This window comes from Triticum urartu, chromosome 3A (assembly GCF_056163025.1).
Source record: "Triticum urartu cultivar PI428250 chromosome 3A, HENAU_Tu73, whole genome shotgun sequence".
NCBI lineage: Eukaryota > Viridiplantae > Streptophyta > Magnoliopsida > Poales > Poaceae > Triticum > Triticum urartu.
Window position 1 is genome coordinate 526005217 of NC_141875.1, and position 27053 is coordinate 526032269.

Below are 27053 nucleotides of genomic sequence, written 5' to 3' on the forward strand. Positions count from 1 at the left end.
TCGCACCATATCTAATAGAGTGCGATTACGACGTTCGGACACACCATTACGCTGAGGTGTTCCAGGCGGCGTGAGTTGTGAAACTATTCCACATTTTCTTAAGTGTGTGCCAAATTCGTGACTCAAGTATTCTCCTCCATGATCTGATCGCAGGAACTTGATTTTCCTGTCACGTTGATTTTCAACCTCACTCCGAAATTCCTTGAACCTTTCAAAGGTCTCAGACTTGTGTTTCATTAAGTAGACATACCCATATCTACTCAAGTCATTAGTGAGGGTGAGAACATAACGATAACCACCGCGAGCCTCAACACTCATTGGACCGCACACATCAGTATGTATGATTTCTAATAAGTTGGTTGCTCGCTCCATTGTTCCTGAGAACGGAGTCTTGGTCATTTTACCCATGAGGCATGGTTCGCACGTGTCAAATGATTCGTAATCAAGAGACTCTAAAAGTCCATCTGCATGGATCTTCTTCATGCGTTTGACACCTATGTGACCAAGGCGGCAGTGCCACAAGTATGTGGGACTATCATTATCAACCTTATATCTTTTGGTACTCACACTATGAATATGTGTAGCATTACACTCGAGATTCATTAAGAATAAACCATTCACCATCGGAGCATGACCATAAAACATATCTCTCATATAAATAGAACAACCTTTATTCTCGGATTTAAATGAGTAGCCATCTCGTATTAAACGAGATCCTGATACAATGTTCATGCTCAAACTTGGCACTAAATAACAATTATTGAGGTTCAAAACTAATCCCGTAGGTAAATGTAGATGTAGCGTGCCGACGGCGATCACATCGACCTTGGAACCATTCCCGACGCGCATCGTCACCTCGTCCTTCGCCAGTCTCCGCTTATTCCGCAGCTCCTGCTTTGAGTTACAAATGTGAGCAACCGCACCGGTATCAAATACCCAGGAGCTACTACAAGTACTGGTAAGGTACACATCAATTACATGTATATCACATATACCTTTCGTGATGCCGGCCTTCTTGTCTGCTAAGTATTTGGGGCAGTTCCGCTTCCAGTGACCATTTCCCTTGCAATAAAAACACTCAGTCTCGGGCTTGGGTCCATTCTTTGGCTTCTTCCCGGCAGCTTGCTTGCCGGGCGCGGCAACTCCCTTGCCGTCCTTCTTGAAGTTCTTCTTACCCTTGCCTTTCTTGAACTTAGTGGTTTTATTCACCATCAACACTTGATGTTCCTTTTTGACTTCTACCTCTGCTGATTTCAGCATTGCAAATACTTCAGGAATGGTCTTTTCCATCCCCTGCATACTGAAGTTCATCACAAAGCTCTTGTAGCTCGGTGGAAGCGAATGAAGGATTCTGTCAATGACTGCGTCATCCGGGAGATTAACTCCCAGCTGAGTCAAGCGGTTATGTAACCCAGACATAGTGAGTATGTGCTCACTGACAGAACTGTTTTCCTCCATCTTACAGCTGAAGAACTTGTCGGAGACTTCATATCTCTCGACCCGCGCATGAGCTTGAAAAACCATTTTCAGCTCTTCGAACATCTCATATGCTCCGTGTCTCTCAAAACGCTTTTGGAGCCCCGGCTCTAAGCTGTAAAGCATGCCGCACTGAATGAGGGAGTAATCATCGTTACGTGTCTGCCAAGCGTTCATAACGTCTTGTTCTGCAGGGAGAACAGGTGCTTCACCTAGCGGTGCTTGTAGGACATAATCTTTCTTGGCAGCTATGAGGATGATCCTCAGGTTCTGGACCCAGTCCGTATAGTTGCTGCCATCGTATTTCAGCTTGGTTTTCTCTAGGAACGCGTTGAAGTTGAGGACAACGTTGGCCATTTGATCTACAATACATGTTGTAAAGATTTTAGACTAAGTTCATGATAATTAAGTTCATCTAATCAAATTATTCAATGAACTCCCACTTAGATAGATATCCCTCCAGTCATCTAAGTATAACATGATCCGAGTTAACTAGGCCGTGTCCGATCATCACGTGAGACGAACTAGTCAACATCGGTGAACATCTTCATGTTGATCGTATCTTCTATACGACTCATACTCGACCTTTCGGTCTTCTGTGTTCTGAGGCCATGTCTATACATGCTAGGCTCGTCAAGTCAACCTAAGTGTTTGCATGTGTAAATCTGTCTTACACCCGTTGTATGTGAACGATGGAATCTATCACACCACATCATCACGTGGTGCTTCGAAACAACGAACTGTCGCAACGGTGCACAGTTAGGGGGAACACTTTCTTGAAATTATTATGAGGGATCATCTTATTTACTACCGTCGTTCTAAGTAAACAAGATGCAAAAACATGATAAACATCACATGCAATCAAATAATAATAGTGACATGATATGGCCAATATCACATAGCTCCTTTGATCTCCATCTTGGGGCTCCATGATCATCTTGTCACCGGCTTGACACCATGATCTCCATCATCATGATCTCCATCATCGTGTCTCCATGAAGTTGCTCGCCAACTATTACTTCTACTACTATGGCTAACACGTTTAGCAATAAAGTAAAGTAATTTACATGGCGTTTCTCAATGACACGCAGGTCATACAAAAATAAAGACAACTCCTATGGCTCCTGCCGGTTGTCATACTCATCGACATGCAAGTCATGATTCCTATTACAATAGCATGAACATCTCATACATCACATATATAGCATTCATCATTCATCACAACTTTGGCCATATCACATCACAAAACACTTGCTGCAAAAACAAGTTAGACGTCCTCTAATTGTTGTTGCAAGTTTTACGTGGCTGCAAGAGGGTTCTAGCAAGAACGTTTTCTTACCTACGTTAAAGCCACAACGTGATTTTTCAACTTCTATTTACCCTTCATAAGGACCCTTTTCATCAAATCCACTCCAACTAAAGTGGGAGAGACAGACACCCGCCAGCCACCTTATGCAACTAGTGCATGTCAGTCGGTGGAACCAGTCTCACGTAAGCATACGTGTAAGGTTGGTCCGGGCAGCTTCATCCCACAATACCGTTGAAGCAAAATAAGACTAGTAGCGGCAAGAAAGTTGACAACATCTACGCCCACAACAAATTGTGTTCTACTCGTGCAAAAGAACTACGCATAGACCTAGCTTATGATGCCACTGTTGGAAAACGTTGCAGAAAACAAAAAATTTCCTACGGTTTCACCAAGATCCATCTATGAGTTCATCTAGCAACGAGTGATCGGATTGCATCTACATACCTTTGTAGATCACGCGCGGAAGCGTTCAAAGAACGGGGATGAGGAAGTCGTACTCGACGTGATCCAAATCACCGGAGATCCTAGCGCCGAACGGACGACACCTCCGCGTTCAACACACGTACGGTCAGCGTGACGTCTCCTCCTTCTTGATCCAGCAAGGGGGGAGGATAGGTTGATGAAGATCCAGTAGCACGACGGCGTGGTGGTGGATGCAGGGGTCACCGCAGCAGGGCTTCGCCGTTCTACTGCGAGAGGGAGAGGTGTAGCAGGGGAGAGGGAGGCGCCAAGACTCAAGGGTGCGGTTGCCCCTCCCTCCCCCCCCCCATTTATATAGGCCCCCTAGGGGGTGCGCCGGCCCTAGGAGATGGGATCTCCTAGGAGGGGCGGCGGCCAAGGGGTGGAGTGCCCCCCAAGCCAGGTGGGGCGCCCCCCCATCCTAGGGTTCCCAACCCTAGGCGCATGGGATGGGCCAAGGGGGGCGCACTAGCCCACTATGGGCTGGTTCCCCTCCCCACTTAGCCCATGGGGCCCTCCGGGATGGGTGGCCCCACCCGGTGGACCCCCGGGACCCTTCCGGTGGTCCCGATACAGTACCGGTGACCCCCGAAACTCTCCCGATGGCCGAAACTGCACTTCCTATATATAATTCTTCACCTCCGGACCATTCCGGAACTCCTCGTGACGTCCAGGATCTCATCCGGGACTCCGAACAACTTTCGGGTTACTGCATATTCATATCTCTACAACCCTAGTGTCACCGAACCTTAAGTGTGTAGACCCTACGGGTTCGGGAGACATGTAGACATGACCGAGATGGCTCTCCGGTCAATAACCAACAGCGGGATCTGGATACCCATGTTGGCTCCCACATGATCCTCGATGATCTCATCGGATGAACCACGGTGTCGAGGATTCAAGCAACCCCGTATACAATTCCCTTTGTCAATCAGTACGTTACTTGCCCGAGATTCTATCGTCGGTATCCCAATACCTCGTTCAATCTCGTTATCGGCAAGTCACTTTACTCGTACCGTAATGCATGATCCCGTGACCAGACACTTGGTCGCTTTGAGCTCATTGTGATGATGCATTACCGAGTGGGCCCAGAGATACCTCTCCGTCATACGGAGTGACAAATCCCAGTCTTGATCCGTGTCAACCCAACAGACACTTTCGGAGATACCCGTAGTATACCTTTATAGTCACCCAGTTACGTTGTGACGTTTGGTACACCCAAAGCACTCCTACGGTATCCGGGAGTTACACGATCTCATGGTCTAAGGAAAAGATACTTGACATTGGAAAAACTCTAGCAAACGAACTATACGATCTTGTGCTATGTTTAGGATTGGGTCTTGTCCATCACATCATTCTCCTAATGATGTGATCTCGTTATCAATGACATCCAATGTCCATAGTCAGGAAACCATGACTATCTGTTGATCAACGAGCTAGTCAACTAGAGGCTTACTAGGGACATGTTGGTGTCTATGTATTCACACATGTATTACGATTTCCGGATAACACAATTATAGCATGAATAAAAGACAATTATCATGAACAAGGAAATATAATAATAATCCTTTTATTATTGCCTCTAGGGCATATTTCCAACAGAAACAACTTCTTGGGCATATGAACTGGGCGTACCAACCCGAAACATGGATGCAGACAAGAGGCCCAGAGGCGACGATAGGACAACTATAGGGCAGCGCGTGCTACTGGCGGCGTGGCGAACCGGGGAGCTCCTAACTGGCGCTTTTAGCGCCGCCAGACGAACCAGGCGCTCACGCGCTCTCTTGGGTGGGCCGGCCCATCAACGCTGCCGTGCTAACGAGTTGGTTTTGTTCACAAAAAAACCCCAGTTTTGTTCGATAAAAAATGTGCTCCCGTGAGGATTCAAGCTACCACCGTTTAGGTCATGCGCATGTTGATTAACCACTAGAGCTACTACAAGATTGTGAATGTTTACGTTACAAAACAGTTAAAACATTGCTGCAATATTTCTTCCACATACATTCAAGAAAAAATGTTATTTTTATGGAAAAAATAAGAACAAAATATTAAAAACAATCATGACTTGGAAAAAAGTTCATGTATTCAAAACAAAATTATGAATTAGGAAAAAGTTCATCCATTTTGAGAAAAAGTTCACAAAATTTAAAAAAGTTCATTGATTTTGGGAAAAAGTTCATCGATTTTGAAAAATAAGTTCATTGAATTTCGAAAAAAAGTTCACCGACTTTCAAAAAAGTTCATCTATTTTGAAAAAGGTTCACAAACTTCAAAAAAAAGTTTATTGAACTTGAGAAAAAGTTCATCGAATTTCAAAAAAGACCATCTAATTTGAAAAAAGTTCATCGAATTTGAAAAATAGTTCACGGATTTAGGAAAAAATTCATCAAATTTGAAAAAAGTTCATCGAATTTGAAAAAAAATTCATGAATTTTGAAAAAAGTTCATCAAATTTGAAAAAACTTTCATATAATCCGGTGAACTTTTTATATCAAATTAGAAAAAAGGAAAAAATAAAACAGAAAACGGAAAATAATAAATAAAAGAAAGAAGAAATAAAAAGGAAAAAAGGAAAAAAAATACAAGAAAGAAGAAGCTGCACATGATCACTTGACTGACCAGGCTCGGGTGGTTAGCTAGTGTTGGGCTGTAACCTCGCCGCGCGGGATCGAATCCTTATCAGCGCTTATTTTTGCAGCAGTTTACGAAGGAAAAAAATGATCATGGGCTGGCCCATCGGGGAAGGTGGGGGTGCGCCGTGTACCATTATAACGCTATAACCGGCGCTATGAGCGCCGTTTAGGATTTGCCGGCGAACCGTCGCATCACCACAAATCGTGGGGATTGGGCGAGACAACACGAATTGAATGAAACTTGTCGATGGGCCTACATGGGCTTTCGGTCGTCGATTGACTTGATGAAGGAGATGATCTCTAGCTCTGTGCACGGAGCAGCGGTCCAATTACGTGGGCTGAGTGGACTACAATAATGACGGGTGAAAAGGCACCACGACGCTGGGTGAGACAATTGAACAAATCTTAGCCTTTTCTTTGCTGGATCCGACGGCTGACAGCACCAAATTGTTGTTATGGCTTGTAGGTGCCTCATTATACTGTTTCTTAATACATTTTTTCCTGGCATTAAATTAGGTTTCAGCTTTCCACATATATCGCTACTCTTTTTCAAGATTTCCTAGGGCAACTCAAACGCGGATCACCAAAACCGCAAAACGGACCTCACCAAATGTTCGTGAACATGTTCGGGTGTGTCCGCGAACAGGGATGCGGGTGAAGGCCATCTAAATGTCCACTCCTGGTTTTTTTCCATATACCCGGACTAACAAAAAACAAAGATAAATAGCATATATTTTTTTAGCAATTGAAAGATAAATATTTCAATGCAATAATAATTCAAATAAATATATTACAATCCAAACATAAAGTTTCGAAATAAAATGTTTAAGTTTGAATCATCATAGTCGAACACATGTTCTATTTATGAAACGCCCAAAGGTGCCTAGCCAGATCATTTTGCAGCTGCTCACGAGTTCATTGATGTCAAATTTGATGATGCATTTGGATAAAATCCTCAAATTTCACTGGATTCTGGTGATGCATTTGGATAAAATTCTCAAATTTCACTGGATTCTGCCATGGACCGAACACTTGTCGTGCGTGGTGTCTACCATGGACGGCGTCAAAAGATAGCAGAGGATACTTGAGCTGCGGCTAGATAGCGGGTGGAACGGCTGCATAGTCCAAGGTGGGAAGGCGCTTGGGTGGAACACCGGAGGTCCGGCAAAGCCTGGATAGAGTGCGGTGGGAGGGACGGAGCGAAGGGAAAGAGGTTGGGATATTTTGGGTGTCGGACGTCCGTTTATGAGATTTCAGACATCCAAACCAATTCAGCCATTTTTGGTGACCATCCAACATCTAAGGGCAACACAGATCATCAAATTTGGATGACAAAAAATGACTGAATCGTCCGGTCTGGACATTTGCGGGCAATTTAGTGATCAGCAATGGAGTTGCCCTACGGGTTTGTTGCACCTAAGCCATCAAGACATCTTCCTCTTTTCTCTTGTATTCTTCTCCTAGTTGATTCATTATCTCTACCATATTGCATGAAATAAATTTGGGTTTCTGACAAGAAAATAGTATAACGAAGTTATTGGTATTACAGTGGACTATATTTATTTTTATGTTGCTTGACATGTTGAATTTCTCAAAATAACGTAAAAATAGAACTTTAACAAAAACAAAATGGCCCGCTATTGCTTCAAGTTATGTTTATACTTGACTAAGCAGAAGATCTTCCAGCCTGAGCTCAGAAACAACTAAAAGCACCATATGCAACAACCGAAAACGCGCATACAGCTCACAAACATTAGCTTCCCAAAACTAGGCATTATAGAGCGCTGCAGGATAAATACCTCAGCATTCAAGGGTAAGAAAGCATCACAACTGCAGCTTATTCGGGATTCGAAATCACCATAATCTTTAATCCGGTGTGTACAAAACTGTCTCCGACAACAAATTTAATGAGTCTACAAGGCAAATTCTTGAGTTCAGCCAGTAACACACCTCTGGTTGAACCCTTCGGACACTGCTGTAGGCAATTTAAGATTTTATTGCGGAAGGGGGTTGCAATGTTATCATTCACTTCAGTTTTGTAACTGCAGCATGTATGGCATCTGCAAGATGGGGTACAGTCCTGGAGCTCAAACCAGCCATGCTGATCCTCCTGCAAGACAAAATATATGACCTGTCAATATGAACTAGCTACAGGGGACTCTTGAGAATGAAAACCACCAAAGAAAGCAGTGTCGAGTCTACTAAATGTAAATAAACAGTACAACTGCAAAAGAAGACCTCAAAGTTACACTACTAATGCATTTGTGACGAGATATGTAAATGGGTGAGAATTCACAAGGCATTACCCATCAGATGTCATGTAAATGTGATATTCCTGCCTCATAAAGGCTACTTGATCACTGTTGAGCCCAGTGAAAGTAAACATCCCAATCTGCTTAATGATGTGGGACCAATCTCCAGGTGTTTCTGCATGATATGACAAATGGTCAACACTTTGGCATAGAGGAATTAGTAAGAAATGGACCAAAAGATTGAACATCCATAACTTGGAGACCGATGGACCTGAACCAGAACAGTTAGTGCACTACATGAACTTCAGATTTCAGGGAACTTAACAGGAACTTGGTAATAAACCGTATACAAATATAGGAGGTCGGATATTTATCAGATAAACCGTATACAAATATAGGAGGTCGGATATTTATCAGATTTTGCTAATAACCCAAGAAATTTCTGTTTAGAATAACGTAATACTAATATCCAAAGAACAATTAGTTCAGAGAAATTGTATCAATTGCTGAAAATAAAATGACACTAGGTTCTGATAGAAGATCCTGGGACAAATTATGAGACTGAAAAAGCCATTATTCAGACATAAATTATGTTATTAACAGCAAAGAGGAAACAGTGGACTTTGACAGAAACTAGTAGAGTACCTCTGATTTTCAGCGCATTAAAAAGCTGCTCCCTCATGCTAATTATCCTATCAGCCATGGCCTTCAGCTCCAGAGTCCATTCGTCGAACATCGCACTAAAAATTGAGAAAAAATAGTCAATAAGAACTAAGCACTACCAATTATTAGATTTGTCGATCTGCCAATAAAAATTCATTTCAACACAACTCATTCTATGATTGAATAGAATACTACCTGTCCTTAAGTATGGTAGCCACGATAGAAGCACCATGAAGAGGAGGGTTCGAATACATAGGCCTAATTACAAGCTTAAGTTGACTTTCAACCTTAACAGCTATATCAGCACTCCCACAAACCTGCAACATTAAGTTGGATTTTTTCTTTCAGCTCCTCAAACAACTCAATAAAATGAAAAATATGAGATGAAATACAGCCTCTTATGTATGACACAAGTTCACCAAGTACATCTACTATCTCATTAAAAGAAGGTTAAAAGAAGTTTCCATGTCATACTGAGGTACAAGTAGATAAGAATTATTACAGTTGTATAAGATATACAACTGCAACTATAGCTGTATAGCAAACACCTGTATGTAACTATAACCATATGCATTTTAGCATATTGGACCACAAAGCTGCGGAAGCAATTCTGGAAGTTAATTATTACCATCAACACAGCAAGAAGATGCCTACAAGCTCGAATTCAAGTCCAAAAACTAAGGGTAAGGCCACAAAGGTGAATAACAAAGTATTAGGATAAGATAACTTACGATGCTTAAAGCACCAACACGCTCTCCATACAATCCCATGTTCTTGGCATAGCTTTGAGCCATGAGCAATTCACCACCATCAGCGACGAACATGCGCACTGATTGGGCATCTTTATCAAGGCTTCCACTTGCAAATCCCTTCACAGGTCATTTCAAGCACATTACTTTATTTGTAAGCTATTTGGAAGAAAATATGCCATGTGAACAAAGAATCAACAAATTATGTGGCTATATAGTCATGTGGCATATTCCCTAAGAAGCATCAGTATTAGGCATGTCAATTACTTACTTGATAAGCACTGTCAAAGAATGGCAGCAATGCTTTTGATCTCATCAGCTGCCTGATCTGTTCCCACTGTTCCAAGGTTGGGTCGACACCAGTAGGGTTGTGGGCACATGCATGAAGCAGTACAATTGCGCCTGAGGGAGCTGAACTGATGTCTTCTAAGAGTCCTGCAGCACATAAAAATATCCTTGATTAAGTAAGACTGCCTAAAACGATCCAGTAGAAGTGTGCAAACGTCGTCCTCTGAAATTGCAAATTGAGCACATAGTAGTGTATATGAAAAATTGAAGTAGGCACCTTGGAAATCCAGTCCACGAGTTGCAGGATCATAGTACCGGTAACTCCTAGCAGTCAGGCCAGCTAAAGTGAACACTTTTGGGTGATTCCCCCAGGTTGGCTGGGGGATGTAGATAGTGCGCTGGAGAAAATGTTCATGATTTAGAAATTAAACAATGCAATTACGTCTAGCGACCAATAAAGGAGACAAGAAAAGCTCCTTACTTCATGATAGTGCCTTGCAAGAAATTCACCTCCCACTCTTAAGGAACCAGTTCCTGATAAGCACTGCACTGTAGCCACCCTATTCTCCTGAATAGCAGGACTAATCCAGGAAATGGGAGGTACTTTAATTAGACAATTTTACTCTTTGGTATGAAGGTTTGACTCAAAATTATCATCAGTTAAAGGTAGTAGTTTAACAAACACACCTGTCAGCACCAAAGATAAGCTTGGCACTCAACTTGTTGAAATCGGCCAATCCAGTGATCGGCAAGTACTCCTTAACACGTGACCTAAGCAAAGTAAGGAATTAGAGGTCAAATATGCCATCATAAGTTTCCACTGCAAGCATTTAGATACCATACACAATTGTTCTCAGTTCTGACAGCGTTTGGTTTTAGGACTAGCATTGCCACACTTTGCCACACATTTTTGCCAAACTTGACTAAGGTTAGTTCATCAAATTGAGAGCCACAAGTTGGCAAGCCTAAGGGAATCTTGCCACACTTTTTATGTGTATGTCATGTGGGGTCCAAGTGTGGCTTGCCTAAGATGTGGCTTGAACCAAACACTCACCTAAGTTGGTCAAACTTGCCTAACCTTAGGTGTGGCAATCTTTGGCAAAGTTAGTCACAAACCAAACAGCCCATAAATTTTATGTAAACTCATACAAGAAACTCCCCATAAGTCAACAGTTTATACTATACACGAAATGGAACACGCTGCAGTGCTTGTAAAACTGAATCATCTACTGAGAAATATATACTGTAACTAGCGACAAAGGAAATTCGAATAGCAATGCCGTGCCCGGAACTGCGAGTACAACTACGTCCGCTAATCCTACACGACCGTACAACATGGGGAAACCAGTAAAATAGCCTGAAAATGTATTATAATCACAAGTGGGTCGGTAAAGGTCGATAAAATACCTAGGCAACAATTATATTGGAGAATACAGTACGATGGCCACACGATCTACTAACAAAAGGATACCAACAACAACACTCCCACGCTAGGACGAGTATTTTATCCAGAGATCAGATCTACTATGACTAGTTGAATCCCGATTTTATTCAGTTCGGGATACAAGCTCACGGAATGAAACTTCAGTCACTTAAAAGGGGCACGAAAATCATGCGGATCATCCCGATTTGGAGCCAGACTTACTCGTTTTGGATCAGCATCTGCTCGGCGCGCCTGACCACATTCAGCACGAGGGGCTTCCCTTCCTGACTCGGACCAAAACACCAGCCATGGTCAAATCCAGCTCTGATCCAACAGGGAAGCGCAGCAATTCAATGAAATTCCCCAAAAAAACACCTCTCACCTCGGTCCGGTAGGCGCCGACGCCGAGGTTCACCTTGACGGGGCTGGGATCCTTGTTGTACGCGACCGTCACCTGCGTGAACACCCAAGCAAGCACCAATCAGGCCGACGGGACAAAGAAAACTGCGCGATCGCGCCGGACCAGCCGGCGGGGGAGGGGAAGGGGGGAGGAGAGTCGGGGATCGGTGGAGGGAGGGAGAGCTTACCCCGAGGATGGGGTCCTCCGGGCCCTGCGCGATCCCGGCGAAGACGGAGGGCGACGCCATGGTGGGGAAAGGTTGGAGGGAGGAGTCGGCGGAGGTGGCGGTGGCTGCTGATGTTCGTGGGGAAGAAGGCAGCAGGTGGCGCACCAGCGTACTTAACCTGCGGTCGGCGCTAGGCTGCGCCGCGCGCACGTTAGCCGTGGGCATCGCGGCCCGGCTAGGGTGCGCCGGCCCGTACGAGCGTCTCGGGCGCGTGCCGCGTGCGGCGTGTTGGGTGCTTGCTGTGGAATCGAGGGGCGCGGACGTGGGGTGCCGAGCGCACCCGCGTGCGGCCGCTGGGTTCGCTATAAACGGCGGGCGGGTGGGCGGGCGGGGTGGCGCCGCGGCGGATGGCTGTTTCCGCTGGCGTCGTGTCACGCGAATGCGTACACGCCAAAGTTCTCGCGGTGATCGGTGCCGTCGGGGTGTGGCTTGCCCCGGCGTCGCCTGGTGTGGGTCGTATTCTATTTTTCTTAGGAAAAGGACGCCGATAAGTGTAATACGTGTGGGCGTTAGGAAGTCTGCTCACACATTTTGTGTGGTGTATAAAAGGACGTATAAGAGGAACAGCCCACACATTTACGTGTGGACAAAACAAGTAATGCCCACACATCTTTTTTTTCTCGATCCCTCTCACACACGTGCGTGTGGGCGAAATAGATAATGCCCACACGCCCCGTACGTTAAGCCTCGCATCTCGTGGTCCCGCACGCCCCGCGTGACAGTCACCGCGCGTCCCACAGTTGTCATGGTCCAGACCCTCGTCCATGTTCGTTTAACTGTAGTTGCCATGTCGCTGAACTTCGGTTGCCATGGTTGCGCAACTGCAGTTGCCATGTATGGTCTGGTCTACTGCAATTGCCATGATTTCAAAATTTTAGGAGTTGCCACCGATTAACACTAGGCAATTGCCGTGTAGCACTACAAAAAGGCATGGCAAAAAAACATGTTTGAGTAAAAGAGAGAATTGCCATGTACTCACAGGCATACTAGGGCAGCTGCCATGTAAAAAGAAAGAGTTGTCATTTGTTTATGTGCACGCTAGGACAGTTGTCATGTACCATGCAAAAACACATGGCAACTCGGGTAAAAAAGAGTTGACATCTGCTTACAAGGAAAGCTAGGGCAGTTGCCATGTACCCTGCAGAAACACATGGCAAGTGTTAGCTTTGGGTGTGAGCGAGGAGACGGGCGTGTGGGCGAAGTGATAAACGCCCACACACCAGCCCCCTCTGTGTGCGTGCAAACTCGTGTGTGGGCGAATTGTTAAACGCCCACACACAGCCTTCCGTGTGATAAAAAGAACGTGTGGGTGACCGGATGAATGTCCGCACACTAGTTTAGTCCTACGTGATACACAAAAACTGTTAGAACGCGCTAAAATTCGTGTAGAATTGATTGGACGAAGATCAATTTTTTTAACACAATACAGACGCAAGTACTTATATATACATGCATTCACTCATCTTTATAAGTGTATACACGCACATTCTATCCATATTAGCATCTTCAACAGGCTAAGCCGGTTATCATCTTGAGATTTACGAAGTCATTATAGACGTCTCGTCATCAACGAAAACGTCTTCCCCCATTGAAAGCACAACGCCGGAAAATTTAAAATAAATTTAGAAATAATGCAAGCATCAAGATTTAAACCCTGATGTGATGGGCTGTGTAACACTGTCCCTCTAACCATCTAACCCTAAGTTGTTCGCAAATCAATCCTTCTTTATGCGGCAAGATTATTCTAACCCAACCTGCAAAGTTCAACAAATAAAAAACTGGCCCAACTTGCAACAAATTACGATGTCACGTACTACTAGTGTGTGAAACATATAAATGCAGCGATGGCAACGGGAGGTCGCTCTTTTCCTGGGGTGAGTGAGACGTCATGCATCTTGTAGTATCAAAGTAAAGGAGACAAATGAGAGACACAAGTGATCTACTAGTTTCATTGCGATATGGGAGACTCATTTATATACATGGTGAAGGGGTGTGCTTTTGGAAGGCATCCCTCCCACTGGCGGAGGAGCCCAGTGGGCAAGGTGTGGCAGCCGCCACACCTTGATTTGGCACCAACTTTATATATATATATATATATATAAGCATATACTTTTCTTCATGAAAATGCAAACATATACTACTCATTAGTTTTAGACCACGCTAGATTGATTCATTCAAACAAAGCTAGATGAAGCACATAAGTAGATCGAAAGCACACAAACTGGCAGCTTAATTGATGTGTTGCCCAGCATATGCCCATCTCACTACGTAGACGTACGCGAACCAGCTCGCTTTCACTGCACATGCCCATCTCATTACGTAGATGCAGTGGCGGAGCTTAGTGGAGAGCAACCTGGGCCATTGCCCCCCCAGCCCATGAGAAAACTAGCATATATCCCCTAGTATTCAGCCCATATGCCCAGTTAAAATCAGCCTAAAGTCATATTTCTTGCCCCTCCACAAAATCAGCCCAAGCTCCGCCACTGCGTAGATGTATGCAAAATAACTATCTTTTGCATCTCTGAGGCTAAAAATACCTCTCCAACAGATAGTGTAGATGCAAAAAATAATAATAATACATTTCCGTCTCCCGAAGATGCAAACCACAACACCTCACGGTGCAAATTTGCATCTACACCTCTAGGAGATGTAAAAGGAACGGCAGTGTGTCAACCGCCCAACCGTCTTCATTGCACCTCTGCCAGCCCGCCCGCCGGTGATTTTTGCCATGAAATGTGTCGCCGTCGCCTGTCGGCCCATCCCTGACCCCACCGCCGGCAGCAGCGTCGTAGCCGTGGCCGACCTGCCGATTTGAGTCTGCTACGCTGATGACTGCCCGCCTCCGCCGCCGGCGATTTGTGCCCGAAAACGCCGCCGCTGTCGCCTGTCCATCCATCCCTAACTCCATCGCGACCCCACGGCCTATCCCCGCCACTGCATGTGTCTTCTCTAGACATCATTAAAAGATTCTGTGCAGTGCAGTTTGAATTGGCTATTATGTTTTTGCATCAAATTTTTTTAGAGGGCATCAATTTTGTCTAGTTGACAGTTTGCCACACCTTGATTTTTTTCGTCCTCCGCCTCTGATCCCTCCCATACAATTGATCACATGTTTTTATTTCTCAACACTCCTCCTTGATCAATTCGTCATATGTATATTGCAAACTGAAAACTCCTCCAAAAACCCTGTGGGAAAAATTGAGGAGAAACCTTATAATAATATGCCATCGAAAACTCCTTTAAAACCCAGTGGGAAAAATATAAAGAGAAACCAATATGGCATATATCCGCACTTGTATTTATATTGTCTCGTTAAAAACCTTATATGAGAAACCATCATGGAAAACCCATAAAGGGAAAAGGAGTACAATATGAGTGATTTCAGGATCACCAACGGGTTATAACTTGAGATTTTACTCCCCCTGAACTTTGCAAACCTCAAGAATATCTCATACCAATTCCACGAACCTAGTTCTGGAATGTAAACATGGATAGAGATACTGTGAATATCACAATAATCTGTTTGCATATTATCCTCTTACATTTCTGTAATTCACAAGGATAAATATAACCCATAAGCAATACAAAGTGACATTATCTTGGTAGATAATGATAATCTCCACATGATTTCACATGTGGCCAATCATTCTATGAAGTCATCCACATTTTTGGATTCTTCAAATGAAATAGAATGATCACTGGAAGGACTCGTTTAGAGTCTATTCTGAATACTTCCTTCAAAGTACTCTTCCAGCAAACCCAGTCTTTGATATGGCATTGTGGGATCAGATAATTAGCCACTATCAATATATTAAACCATGGTCCCATCTTGATTTTTCGAATGAAATTGATCAAGACCCTTCGTGCCCTGGATATATCCCAGGATATTCCTTACACAAACCTTACACCTTTCATAGAATTGCACTCTCAATAAATTGCCAAAAACTATAGTGTCAGGCCTGACATATTTTGCAAGATATATGACTGCTTCGATGGTATTTAGATATGGCAATTCATGCTCATCTATCACTTCACCATCTCCCCTATGTCTCAAGGATCTATATCCCATATTAGGTATAACATGACCATATGTGTCTTTGCTATAATATATCCATATTGAACTTCTCCAATACTTTCGGATATATGAAGACTGATATCTTAGGGGGATATGTTCGTCATAAGCTTAGCATAATTTGGTTTAACCCAAATATCCGTCTTAACATGATTGTGTGTATTTCATGTCTTATATAGACTTTGATGATAAGATCATCGACACCACAAATTAAGGTGATGTAAAATCCAACCCAGGATTTCTTCATGAATACATGTCAACAATCATTAGTATGAGAGTAATCCTTGTCAAGGAATAACTCACTTAGTCGGTTGCACCACACAATTCTCCGACCACTTCAAGTCACAGAATGACTTCAGAAGTTCCACACATGCATGTTGTGATTTACCTTTGGATTCAGAATATTAAGTCATTCAATGACTTCAATATATACATCCAAACTAATTGACCCATGGGAGTATGTAGACATTACATACATCAACCGTACGGATCTATACTGCCATTAACATTCAGTACCGAAACATAATTCCACTCATACCAAGAAGGTATGCTACATCATAACCGATGTCGGGTCTCTGCGAAAAACCCTTGTGCTACAAGCCTTGCTTTCTCACCACCTCATTTATTTTTGTTTCCAAACAAAAATTCACTTTCCTTCCCTCTAGAAGATACTTATGAGGAGCAGGTTTTACAATGGTAAATACCTCTCTTTTGATGAGCGAGTGTCAATCTTCCTTAATTGCTTCCTTTCATTTGAACCAATATAAGTGCAACAACACTCTCCATGGATTTGGTTCAGGGCCCAAAAGGATTCTAGCAATTCTCGAGAAGAATTTTATGTCGACATATGTAGACTTTTCTCATACATGATTCTCATGAATCAATATCATTGTGGAATTCTTATTACACATCTTAACTCCTTGTGATTTCCCACAACAACGGAGTCAAGGTGTTTCGATATCCCAACACCTAGAAATGTGTGCACATATGTGTTGGACTTTGGATGCCACACATCCCTCAGGTGTCATTCAACCCGAGGTTGAATCATATTTACTAATCGAGGGGTCAATCTTCTCTGTTTCCGTTGAAACATATGAGAATTCAATCTCATGCGACCAAAATTCTCCCCCTCTTGCTCTCATCTAGGGGGACGAGTGGTTTATTTGGTACCTCCACTCGTACTGGTACTTGACCATAGTGACACCTTTGTCATCAGTAAATATACTTGGCAGATTATTTGCAATATGTTGCAAATTTCTCATAATCTGAACCTGAAGTTCAAATTCTTAAGTACGTGGACAAAATGTCTATGACATTTCTTATCCATTTCCTGGCATTCTTTGTGGTACACATCTCCCCCTAATGCCAGAAAATGTTCTTATTGCAAAAGCAATCAGCGTATGGGCTGCAAATAACTCCCTTGCTAGGGTTAAGGTATTCGGCGGATTAACGAACATACCACAGTTATTCCTCACATAGATCCCAACCATATGTGAAGGCCCATGATGTACGCTAGGGTGGTGATATCAGTATACAACCGAATTACCGCAGATGGGAAATACTTCACTTATTTCCACGTACAAACTGCAAGGGGGTAAAGTATAATTTGATCTTATTTAGACCAAATACGTGGAGTGTGAGACCGCATGCCACCATCAACAAAGTGTTGGTAAATCATAATTCTGGAACATTGGCCAAGCAATATTGAATCTCTTTCATAAGAGATCAAGCCAAACCATTTAGGTTATGTACTATATACTTATGAATATAACCATTGAATGCTCGTGAATCAACTTCAACGATATGTGCATTCCAATGGAATTAGCCCACGTTAGGATAATTTGCTCTAAATTCGTCAATTTGAGCAGTTAATTCAGTAGACACATGGTTTTGTATAGATGATACACATCTAAGACCATCCTCTAGATGTGTCTATTAACACCATGGAGTACCAACATAACCCAGATAATGGTTGAATAATCCAAACATATTCTTGAATGCAATCAAGAATATTGGCTGGCTCATTTCAAATTTTAAGGTGAGAGTGCCTTAAATTAATTCCCCAATGTCACATGTAGTGCACAAAACAATGTGATGATTGTTGGGAATATTGTAACTTGTCAAGTTGTGGCCAACATAATTGTCAAAAATTTCTCTAATCGTCCAATACCATGATGATAAAGGAGGAAAAATTATTGTGTATGCAACAAGATTGAGTATGAACTGACTCATACACTTAATTTCCTCAACTATCATGTCTGAGGAAGATGGTGTTGCAATTTATACTACATGTAGTAGTACAATTATAGGCTAATGATATTTAGGGATAACTAGCAGACTACATGAGATCTCCAAAATATCTTTGGAATATCATTCCATAGGCATATCGTCAATATAGAGGAGTTCATTCTCCTTCTACCATGCCAGAATATTTTCTGGTTGTTTCCTTTTGAAGTAGAACTTCAAACTTATCCCTTTAAAATCATTTTCCTCCAGTGAGTCGGTGATATGATTCAACACAATACTTTACCAATTGGGAATCATTGGTAAGACATTTCGTACAATCACCACTTCAACAAACTTGAAAGTTGTCATTATGATCATTTAGATTAAATGACACATTCCCTTTTGAGATATACACTCCATTTTTGCTTGTCATTTTTCCTTCACTTTACATTCAACTCCCGTGGTTCTCTGACCACTATTGCTTAGTACTAAGAGCACTAGCATGAATTTGAGGCATTGCAAATCTGAAACAAAGATGATATTTCTGTTTACCATCCTAGGAGAACGTAAAGTGCAATAAGGACTTATATTTAGATATGCATCTGGAGCCGCCTTATCACATAATCTCAACATAGTGTTGATTTATAGACAACAAAACTATAAGGCTCAACGGACTCGAAGTCCTAACAACGAATGAATAATCATCCATGTGATGCTTATAACAATATATCTTGCCTCAATGAAGGCTCAAAGGGAAAAATGGATGTTCATCATCCATTACATACTCAGTTTGAGAACCGAGTCATTGCGATGACACATATATATGCAAATATGCATATTCTTAGCTATTGATAGATAGCCATGACATTTTCTGCGGGTGGAGTTTTTGTGGCAACAAGCCTCGGGTCGACAAAATCTTTAATGTCCATGACCAATCTTTAAATAATTACTCTCACCTAATGTCATCTCATCACAATTCCTTTCCAAAAAGGTCGGCCATATGCTGCATGAAATGCTCATGCATTAATTTACCTTTAGTAAATTCATTAAGATAAAAATGCTATGGCTAGGCATAATCATGGTGATGGTGATTCTTAGTGACCCATAGGGCAAGCCTTCCAGAAGAACACCACAGTGTGGTGTGGATCTTTCAAGTAAAGGTAGTCACCTCAAAAGGGACAAACCTTTAATTTCCTTAAAACACATAGAGGTAGTCGACCACCTAGTGGTGCCTCACTCTTATGGACAGTTCCCATTGATCATAGCCTCCACAACCTTATGTTATTTATAACACATGAAGGTAATCACCATAAAATGGCATGAACCTCCAGCTATGCATGAAACTTAATTCATAACTATGATGACGTCCCATAAATTGTGTATGCATGGAAGGTAATCACCAAAATATGCAAGTGTTTTGCATAATTCTCTTCATAGCATAATATGCAGCATAGTCACCATTTCCTTGGATTCATTTTGTGATGGAGTATTTGACACTATAGTCACGACCAATGACAAATGCTATGAAATTGACAAGTATCTGGAAAAACATCATGAAGGTAGGCATCAACAGTGTAGGCCTCATAATGGCTATGTCATAAGTTTTGTGCCATCACTTTTGCTTCGAACACATGGAGATAATCACTAAGTAGTGTAGATCTCACTCTTATGGAGCTTCTCACAACCTTGTGTTAATTAAAAAAACACATTGAAGGTAATCACCACATGGTAGTGTAGACCTCGCAGTTGTGAACGAAAATGATTCGTTACCATCATGCAATCCATAAATTGTGTGCAAAATTGAAGGTAGTCATTATGTCAGACTGACATAATATAGACCTCACAATAACATTGGATAATATGCAATTAAGCAGTAGATGCCATTTGTCGATTCCTTGTGACAAATGTAAATTTGACATAGTCAGGCAATTTCATACACTTCTCTACCTTACGTTTCCCGAATTTGCAAGCAAGTTCCATATTCTTGCCAATAATGGAATCAATATATTGCTTTGCAACAGTATTACTCATGTAATACGAATAAATGCAGAAGTATAAACATACTTGTGTAACATATATGAGGACTTGGGGGCCTCAAACGGTCATTTTACATGATGTAAAATGATGCATAATTAATTATTATGCAATTCAGCAAGACCCTGTGGTCTATCATGTATATTTGCTCTGAAGCCTGGGGCATAAAACGCAAATATCAATAACCATGTGGTTAGAGTGCTGAAAATAGTAAAGCCTCGGGGTAATTTTCAATAAGCCTAAGAGTTTAGCAGCAAGTTGGATAATCCGAACGAAAGTGTCAGGATTTATCCGTGATTTCCATACAATCAAAAAGGCTGATTTGCAAAATCACTGAAGAGATGATATCTCTTCTCTTCTTCTGTTGTGCGTTTACCAATTCCCTGAGAGGAATAGCCATTGTTGCCTTTGGGAAATTTTCAGCCGCGCCGGAGCGCTTTACCATACGGGCGAATCGAGCGCCACGCGGTCGAGGCCACGCCGGAGGGAGCCTCGTCGGCCAAAACCGAGGGCTTCATGCGCAATTGGCACCGCCTCAGCCGCAATTACGCCCTAAGGCCATGGACGCCCCCGCACTTGGACAGATTCGTGGTCGCCGGCCGTGAGGCATTTTGCTGATGATGCCTCCCGCCGCCGTAATTCATACCGTCGCGCGGGCCCGACAACACCCCATGTCGCGCTGCTTGTTCTGCACGCGTAGCCACCTTCGTCGATTCCTTGTGGCCGTCAGGCGCGTCACCGCCATGACTCTTTTCTCGTTCTTCCTGGGATCGATGGATTCCAATGTCTGAGATTCTTCTTCTTGTTTTCTCTTTCTGTACGTGCTCAGATGGAAGTAAATCTCGTGAGTGCGTAGATGTACAGGGGAAAATTAATTGAAAGATGATTGATTAAGCAATCAATTGACTAATCCCAATATGTGCGTGGAACCAGGCAGTTCCGCGTTGAATGGATCCGCGTCAGAGGCCTTCGCTTGCCGGATGCGAATGCAACAGGACGACTCCGCCGGCTGCCGCGAGCGTACGTAACTGCTGCTTAGATGGAGTTTTCCTCTCATCGAAGAGCCAAGCAATTCTCGCATGAAAACAAATGGATCAGATTCTTGTATCCCTTAATCACAAGAAGACAAAGAAAATAACATTCTCATGATTAATCTTCTGTACGGATGCATGCATGCTCCATGGTATTGCCGCTGCATGTCCTTGCACAATCAACCCTGCCATCGCATGTTGTTGCCGCCGCCTTGCAGTTCTGCTATCGACGCCTTCACGCACTGGCGTCGTGTGTCCGCCTTGGAGGAGCGCTGTCACGGCCGAGCGCCTCCGTGCATACTGGCCGATGTTCAAAAGAACGGCTACTCGACAGTTTCTTTTCGTGTCGCTAATTGCTCTCGATTGAGTCTAAGGGTGTGTTTGGTAGCATGTATGGACCTAGCCTAATTGTTCTTATCTCATACATGTTGAGTCCATGCAGTTGCTGTTGTTTGGCAGTGATGTATGCGCTGAAACATGCTGAGCTGAGATTTTGTTTGGCAGCTGCATGTGTTTAGACATGCTGAACAACTTCGAATTCTGAAAAAAAAATATTGAATGATGAACAAAATCGAAAAAATGCCAACACAAATTTAAACATATTTTGAAAATTTGAATAAAATTTGATATTCTAAACTTTGGAAAATTAAAATAAATTTTAAAATTCTATTTTTTATTTAAACATATTTGAAATTACGAGTTTTTTTGAAAATTTAAACAAAATTTGAATATTTTATAAAAAAATAAAATACTATTTTTTTTCAAAATTCAAACCAATTTTGATTTCCTTTTGAAATTCCGAACATTTATGATTTTTTAGAAAAATTGAAATTTCAAATATTTATTGAAAATTCAAAAAAAATATTGAAATTATGAATTTTTTTAAAATTTAAGCAATTTTGAAATTCAAAATTTTTTCATTTTCTGAAATTCTAAAGTTTTCAAAAATTTAAACAAATTTTGAAATTCTGATTCTTTTTGAAAAATAAACATATCTGAAGGTGGTCTGGTCGGTGGAGACGAGTGTCAGGGCCAACATAGCTGCCTCCATGCACCCTGTGTGGGGTGCATGAGATGAGCATGGTTGAGGGCACTTTTATGCATCAGATGAGCATAGCTCAGGTGAGCCCATGCACCCTACCAAACAATCAAAAGTGGGTCGGACTGGGAACTTTTGCCCTCACGCACCCTCCATGCACCCTACCAAACACACCCTAAGTGCTGATAACGTCTTGTAGTATCAAAGTAAGGGAGACAAATGAGAGACACAAGTGATCCACTAGTTCCATTACGATGTGGGAGATCCACTTATATACATGGTAAAAGGGTGTGTTGAGGAGACACCTTTTCCCCAACAGACACCTTCTGGAAGGCATCCCTTCCATACAATTGATCACATGTTTTTATTTCTCAACAATGCAATCCAGACACTTGGATCGGTCTTTGCATATTTTTGCGTTCCGCCGTGGATAGGAACAAGCGTGCTCTATCAACAACCAAGATCTATCCTCAAGCACGACCGAACTTCGCATATGATTATACACGTCTCAATTATGCGAACCAAAACATCCATTTATCTCTTTATCTGTACAGTATCTTCCAGAGAGTACTATTTTATCCTGTAAACATCCTGTCCAGCATGTACACTATTTTTTTTTTCAAGAAACGGAGGCAAATGATGCATGTACAATATTCGTTAGCGGTCTTGGCACCCCAAGGCCTTTTTAACGCGACGCAGCGTGCAGGACGCCAGGCTCGTCACGGTCTCCGCCGACTCCGGCGAGAGCGCGGCCGCCGGCGACGAGCTGGCCAGCACCTGGAACGCCACGGTGACCAGCGACCCCGCTCCCGCCGCCGCCCCGTCTTCCTTCCTGGACGTGATCACCGCGGGCCGGGACTCCAGCCCGTCCGGCACGACCGCGAAGCCGCACGGCAGGAGTGCCACGCCGCTCGAGTCGTGGCCGCGGATGACCGGCTGCAGGACGGCGGCGTCGACCGGCGCGTACGCGACGATCGACTCGCACGGGTTGGTGCAGCTGTCCTGCACGATCCACTCGCCGCCCTGTTCGTCGGCTCTGGAACTTACGTAGGCGGTGACGCAGTTGCAACGGTCCTTCCCCTTGGTCAGGTTCACGCGACGTTGCACGGCTCGTCCGGCCAGCGTGACATCCCACTGCAACAATTTGATGGGTGGTGGTTACGCACATCCTTTCTAGAGCATTTGCAACAGGAAATGTGCACGGCGGCTGCAGATTACCTCGGGCCGTCGTGATTCGTCCCTCAGGAAATCCAGGAGGGACGTCGGGCTGACGGGGAGCCACGTGGACAGCACGGCGCAGGCGATCAGGCCCTGCGGCTCGCCGGGGTCGCCGGCGTTCGTCCGGGAGGTCAGCCGGACGTCGCCGGCGCCGGCTCTCGGCGCCCTGCTCCACGCCAGGCCACGCGACCCACCGATGACACGGCAGAGGCTCGAGGTCATCCGGTGCGCCAGCTTCAGGACGCTCCTCCTCCCTGCCAGTGTGGAGACCCCTGTGCCCACACAACACAAGAGCATGGTACTAAATTAAGAGGACCGGCGATCATGCGCTGAGATTCATGGTCATCGGCGGCGGGCTTACCGTTGCTGTCCCTGGTCGGCACGTTGGTCGCCACCCAGAAGACCATCCTCTCGCACTGGAGCTGGAGCGTCGCCACCCAGCGCCTCGCGCCGAACGCCAGGCCGCTTGCGGTCACCGCCCTGTACATGGACGGGACCGCGCACTCGCGGCATCTGGTGTGCTCCACCCATGTCACCTGATCAATTTGCATGGCAGACAACAAGATGGGCATTGGTTTTATTGGAAATTAGCCATTTATATCGTCTGCTTGCTGCATCCGTACCCTGGAGTGGCCGTTTGTCTGCTCCTCGATGATGCATCCGGAGGGATTCTTCCAGCACGTGACCAGCGGCGACGTGCCGACGTCGGCTTCAGCCTTGTCGAAGGACACGTCGACGACGGCCCATTTCTCCGCGGCCAGCTTCTTGCAGTAGCGGGCGAAGTAGAACTCTCTTGTGGGTACCATTGGCGTCAGCATCTGGACCTCTGCAAACATCTGAAAAACCAACAGGACACAACCGAAGCAGAGCTTAGCCCCATGGCTGATCCGTCAGAACCAGAGGAAACTGACGTCATGGAGTTGGGCTACCAGTTGCACCGCGCCGTCGTGTACATCGTCGTCGTCGCCGGTGCGGATCACGTCCAGCGTCGATGCCTTGGAGACCATGGAAGGGAAGAGCTCTTTCCATTGGTTCTGTACAGGTTTTCAGAGACACTGTCAGCATACTGCACACGCTCACGTGTGTAAAGATGGAAAGATAGGTGGCAACTGGCACGTACCACGTCCATGAAAGCATGCACTAGGTTCGTCGCGTCAAGGTAAACCACCCCGGTTTCACGTGACGCCTCGACGGACCAGCTGGCCCGCCGATCGCCGGGGCCATCATCGCGCCGGAACAGGCGCACGTACTCGTCGTAGTTGAGAATGTCTCGACCGGTCTCGACGCTCCGTACCCAGAGAGGCTCACCGGAGGAAGACATCGTCTTGAGTTCTTCCAGCGCGCGGCCGGCCAGCTCCAGGACGCTCTGCCTGTCGCGGCCCACGAAGCCGGCGCCGTAAACTTCGAACGGGCTCCGGTTACCGCTCATCTGGGCGGTGGCCGCGGAGAACGGCGGCGAGAAGGCCGGGGAGGCGGCTCCGTCTGCCGCGGCCGTCCCTAGCGCACCCCGCAGCTTCTCTACCTGAAATGGGTTCCACTTCCACAGCATCAGTTTCCGGTTGGTAGCCTCAGATTGCGACCGAAGGCTGCGTTGGCGGGACGGCGGCATGAACCTCGGCTCTGAGCTTGGCGTTCTCCAGCTGCAGCAGCTGTTCTTGGTTCGCCGCGGCGGCGTCGAAGCCATCGGTCGAGGCTGCTGCGGCGCCACAGCTTGGGCAGCGTGAGGGTCCCTTGGCAAGCTGTCTCATGGCGCGGTTCTCCTTCTGGAGATTCTCCAGCTCCGACTTGAGCAGCGAGTTCTCGTGTCGCTCCTGAGTTGCCTGATCGAACAGATTAATCGTGTTGTGTGAGATCAAATTACTAGAACCCCTAGTAATTAAGGTAACAATGATCCGCATGAAACTCAAAAAGGGGAAAAAACAGTGATCCGCATGCATGCTTGATGATGGTGATTAAACCTTGATCTGAGTTCGTCGGTTCTGAAACCAGAACTTGACTTGCCGTGGAGACAGACCTAGCTGCTTGCTGAGTTGCTGCCGCTGCTTTTCGTCTGGATGTGGCGACTCTTTGAATACCCTTCAAGCCACCAAAAATAATTTTCATCAGCAAGAGACTATTTTTTTTTTTTGCAAAGCGACTACTGATATCACCACTGCTTAGAAATTATAATAATCCTGTTGTGTTGGAGTTCATTTTGTGTTTTGTTGCTGCAAAGGTTCAAAATATTTCTAGTTTTCAGGGATCACATGTTTAACATGTCATGCTTTTGGGGCTTGGCCCTGCCTGGCCCATGGGCCTTTATCAGGCACCTCTTTTATCCCTGTCCAGCCATACCCCCGCCCTCTCCCATGGGCACAGGGCACACGGTTGACAGAAATTCTCACACCCTGCATGATCACTGAAAATCTGCAATGCACTGACGAGAAATCGGACTGAATTCTGAAAGTAGTGGGCATCGCTATGCTCAGGCTAGGGGAAACTTACGCTTCCATAACCCTGACTTGTTCAGCGGTGTGCCTGTGGTAGCTCTTCCTGCTCCTCTTCTTCCTTTTACCACCATCGGCATGGCCTTCTTCTTCTTCCCCGGAGCCGTCGCCGGACTGGCTGCCGGCCGGCCCCGTGTCCGCGCTGCTTATCTCCACCTCCTCACCTGGTGGCCCGCTTATTATCCCGCCACTCCCCTCCTCGCCTTCTTCCACTTCGTCTCCGCTCGGCGCGTTCCTGGCAAACGCACCTGCCTGCACCCACAACTCGATCATTTACTAAGCAAGCTACAATTAGGTCCATGCTTATTTTCCTTGATCTGCGAGAGAGGATTGGATATATAGATCGGTGTGACGGACGAGCGAGAGGGAGAGCGTCGGGGCTGCAAAGAAGTCCTTGGTGCGCGGCCGGCCGCTCCCCATGCTATCGATCTCCCTGAAGGCCGAAGCTAGCAGGAGAAACAACTGAAATCTTAGCTTCTAGGGGACGAAGAGGGCAATGGCCGGTCCCGGTCGGCATAAGGAGGAAGGGAACAAAGAAGTTACGCGAGAGACCATGGAGCTCCGGGACAACTAACTGCTCCGTATATACTGCAGGGAGGGATCAGCTGGGTGATGAGGCGGATCGGAGGAGGCAGACGGAGCGGTTAGCTAGGGATTGAATGGTAGTTATGCGCGCAGGGATGCAACGGACGGTGCGTCTTGATGAAGAAACAAGAATGCGTGGGTTGATTGATCGATGCTGATGCATGCTACCTCGCTGTTAAATTGGCAAAGCTTGTGGCCACAGCATGCTGATCGCCAGGCCTCCTGTTTCTGGACATGCCCCAACCCACCCGGAGGAATACCGCGGCCCCCAGGCTGTCCCACTGACACGCACTTTGCCTACTGAGCCTGTCGACTTTCGTCAGCTGGAGATGAAATGTTGGATGTAATTTCCTGCCACCGCAAGATATATCCCACTTCCGTTTCCTGAGCACTCTGAACAAATATGTTCTCTGAACGTGTGTGTTTCTCCTTGATGTTCAGCTGCACTCTGAATTTTAATTTACTCCTGCATGCGTGCACAAGT

At 44.9% G+C, this 27053-nt stretch overlaps 2 protein-coding genes across 3 annotated transcripts; both read right to left on the reverse strand.

Annotated features, from left to right (window-relative positions):
- Nucleotides 1–7691: 7691 nt before the first annotated feature.
- LOC147980359 (aspartate aminotransferase, cytoplasmic) lies at nucleotides 7692–12160 on the reverse strand. Its single transcript, XM_087547558.1, has 12 exons — nucleotides 11840–12160; nucleotides 11635–11706; nucleotides 11475–11536; nucleotides 10517–10600; nucleotides 10311–10410; nucleotides 10107–10227; nucleotides 9813–9976; nucleotides 9524–9661; nucleotides 8988–9109; nucleotides 8775–8869; nucleotides 8184–8304; nucleotides 7692–7987 (listed from the first exon to the last, which is right to left on the reverse strand). Exons 1-12 carry the CDS (start codon nucleotides 12041–12043, stop codon nucleotides 7903–7905), a joined length of 1368 nt encoding a protein of 455 aa, XP_087403684.1. The 5' UTR covers nucleotides 12044–12160; the 3' UTR covers nucleotides 7692–7902.
- A 10585-nt stretch (nucleotides 12161–22745) lies between these two features.
- On the reverse strand, nucleotides 22746–26633 carry GL2 (HD-ZIP IV family of homeobox-leucine zipper protein with lipid-binding START domain-containing protein). 2 transcript variants are annotated; one of them, XM_087547560.1, is made up of 11 exons: nucleotides 26528–26633; nucleotides 26342–26430; nucleotides 25983–26236; nucleotides 25457–25574; nucleotides 25112–25318; nucleotides 24619–25020; nucleotides 24428–24532; nucleotides 24122–24334; nucleotides 23860–24034; nucleotides 23499–23770; nucleotides 22746–23414 (listed from the first exon to the last, which is right to left on the reverse strand). In XM_087547560.1, exons 2-11 carry the CDS (start codon nucleotides 26402–26404, stop codon nucleotides 22938–22940), a joined length of 2286 nt encoding a protein of 761 aa, XP_087403686.1. In that variant the 5' UTR covers nucleotides 26405–26430; nucleotides 26528–26633; the 3' UTR covers nucleotides 22746–22937. The 2 variants fall into 2 exon arrangements, with proteins under 2 accessions (XP_087403686.1, XP_087403685.1); XM_087547559.1 differs by lacking the exon at nucleotides 26528–26633 and having other exon boundaries at nucleotides 26342–26521.
- Nucleotides 26634–27053: the final 420 nt, after the last annotated feature.

Coding starts and splice junctions, on each gene's coding strand:
- GL2 (XM_087547560.1), bottom strand. CDS start 26,404: ATGGGGAGCGGCCGGCCGCGCACCAAGGACTTCTTTGCAGCCCCGACG. Junction 25,319..25,456: donor ACCGACGAACTCAGATCAAG/GTTTAATCACCA, acceptor CTGTTCGATCAG/GCAACTCAGGAGCGACACGA. Junction 23,415..23,498: donor ACGAATCACGACGGCCCGAG/GTAATCTGCAGC, acceptor AAATTGTTGCAG/TGGGATGTCACGCTGGCCGG.
- LOC147980359 (XM_087547558.1), bottom strand. CDS start 12,043: ATGCCCACGGCTAACGTGCGCGCGGCGCAGCCTAGCGCCGACCGCAGG. Junction 10,601..11,474: donor CAGATGCTGATCCAAAACGA/GTAAGTCTGGCT, acceptor TACTTTGCTTAG/GTCACGTGTTAAGGAGTACT. Junction 10,411..10,516: donor CTTATCTTTGGTGCTGACAG/GTGTGTTTGTTA, acceptor TTCCTGGATTAG/TCCTGCTATTCAGGAGAATA.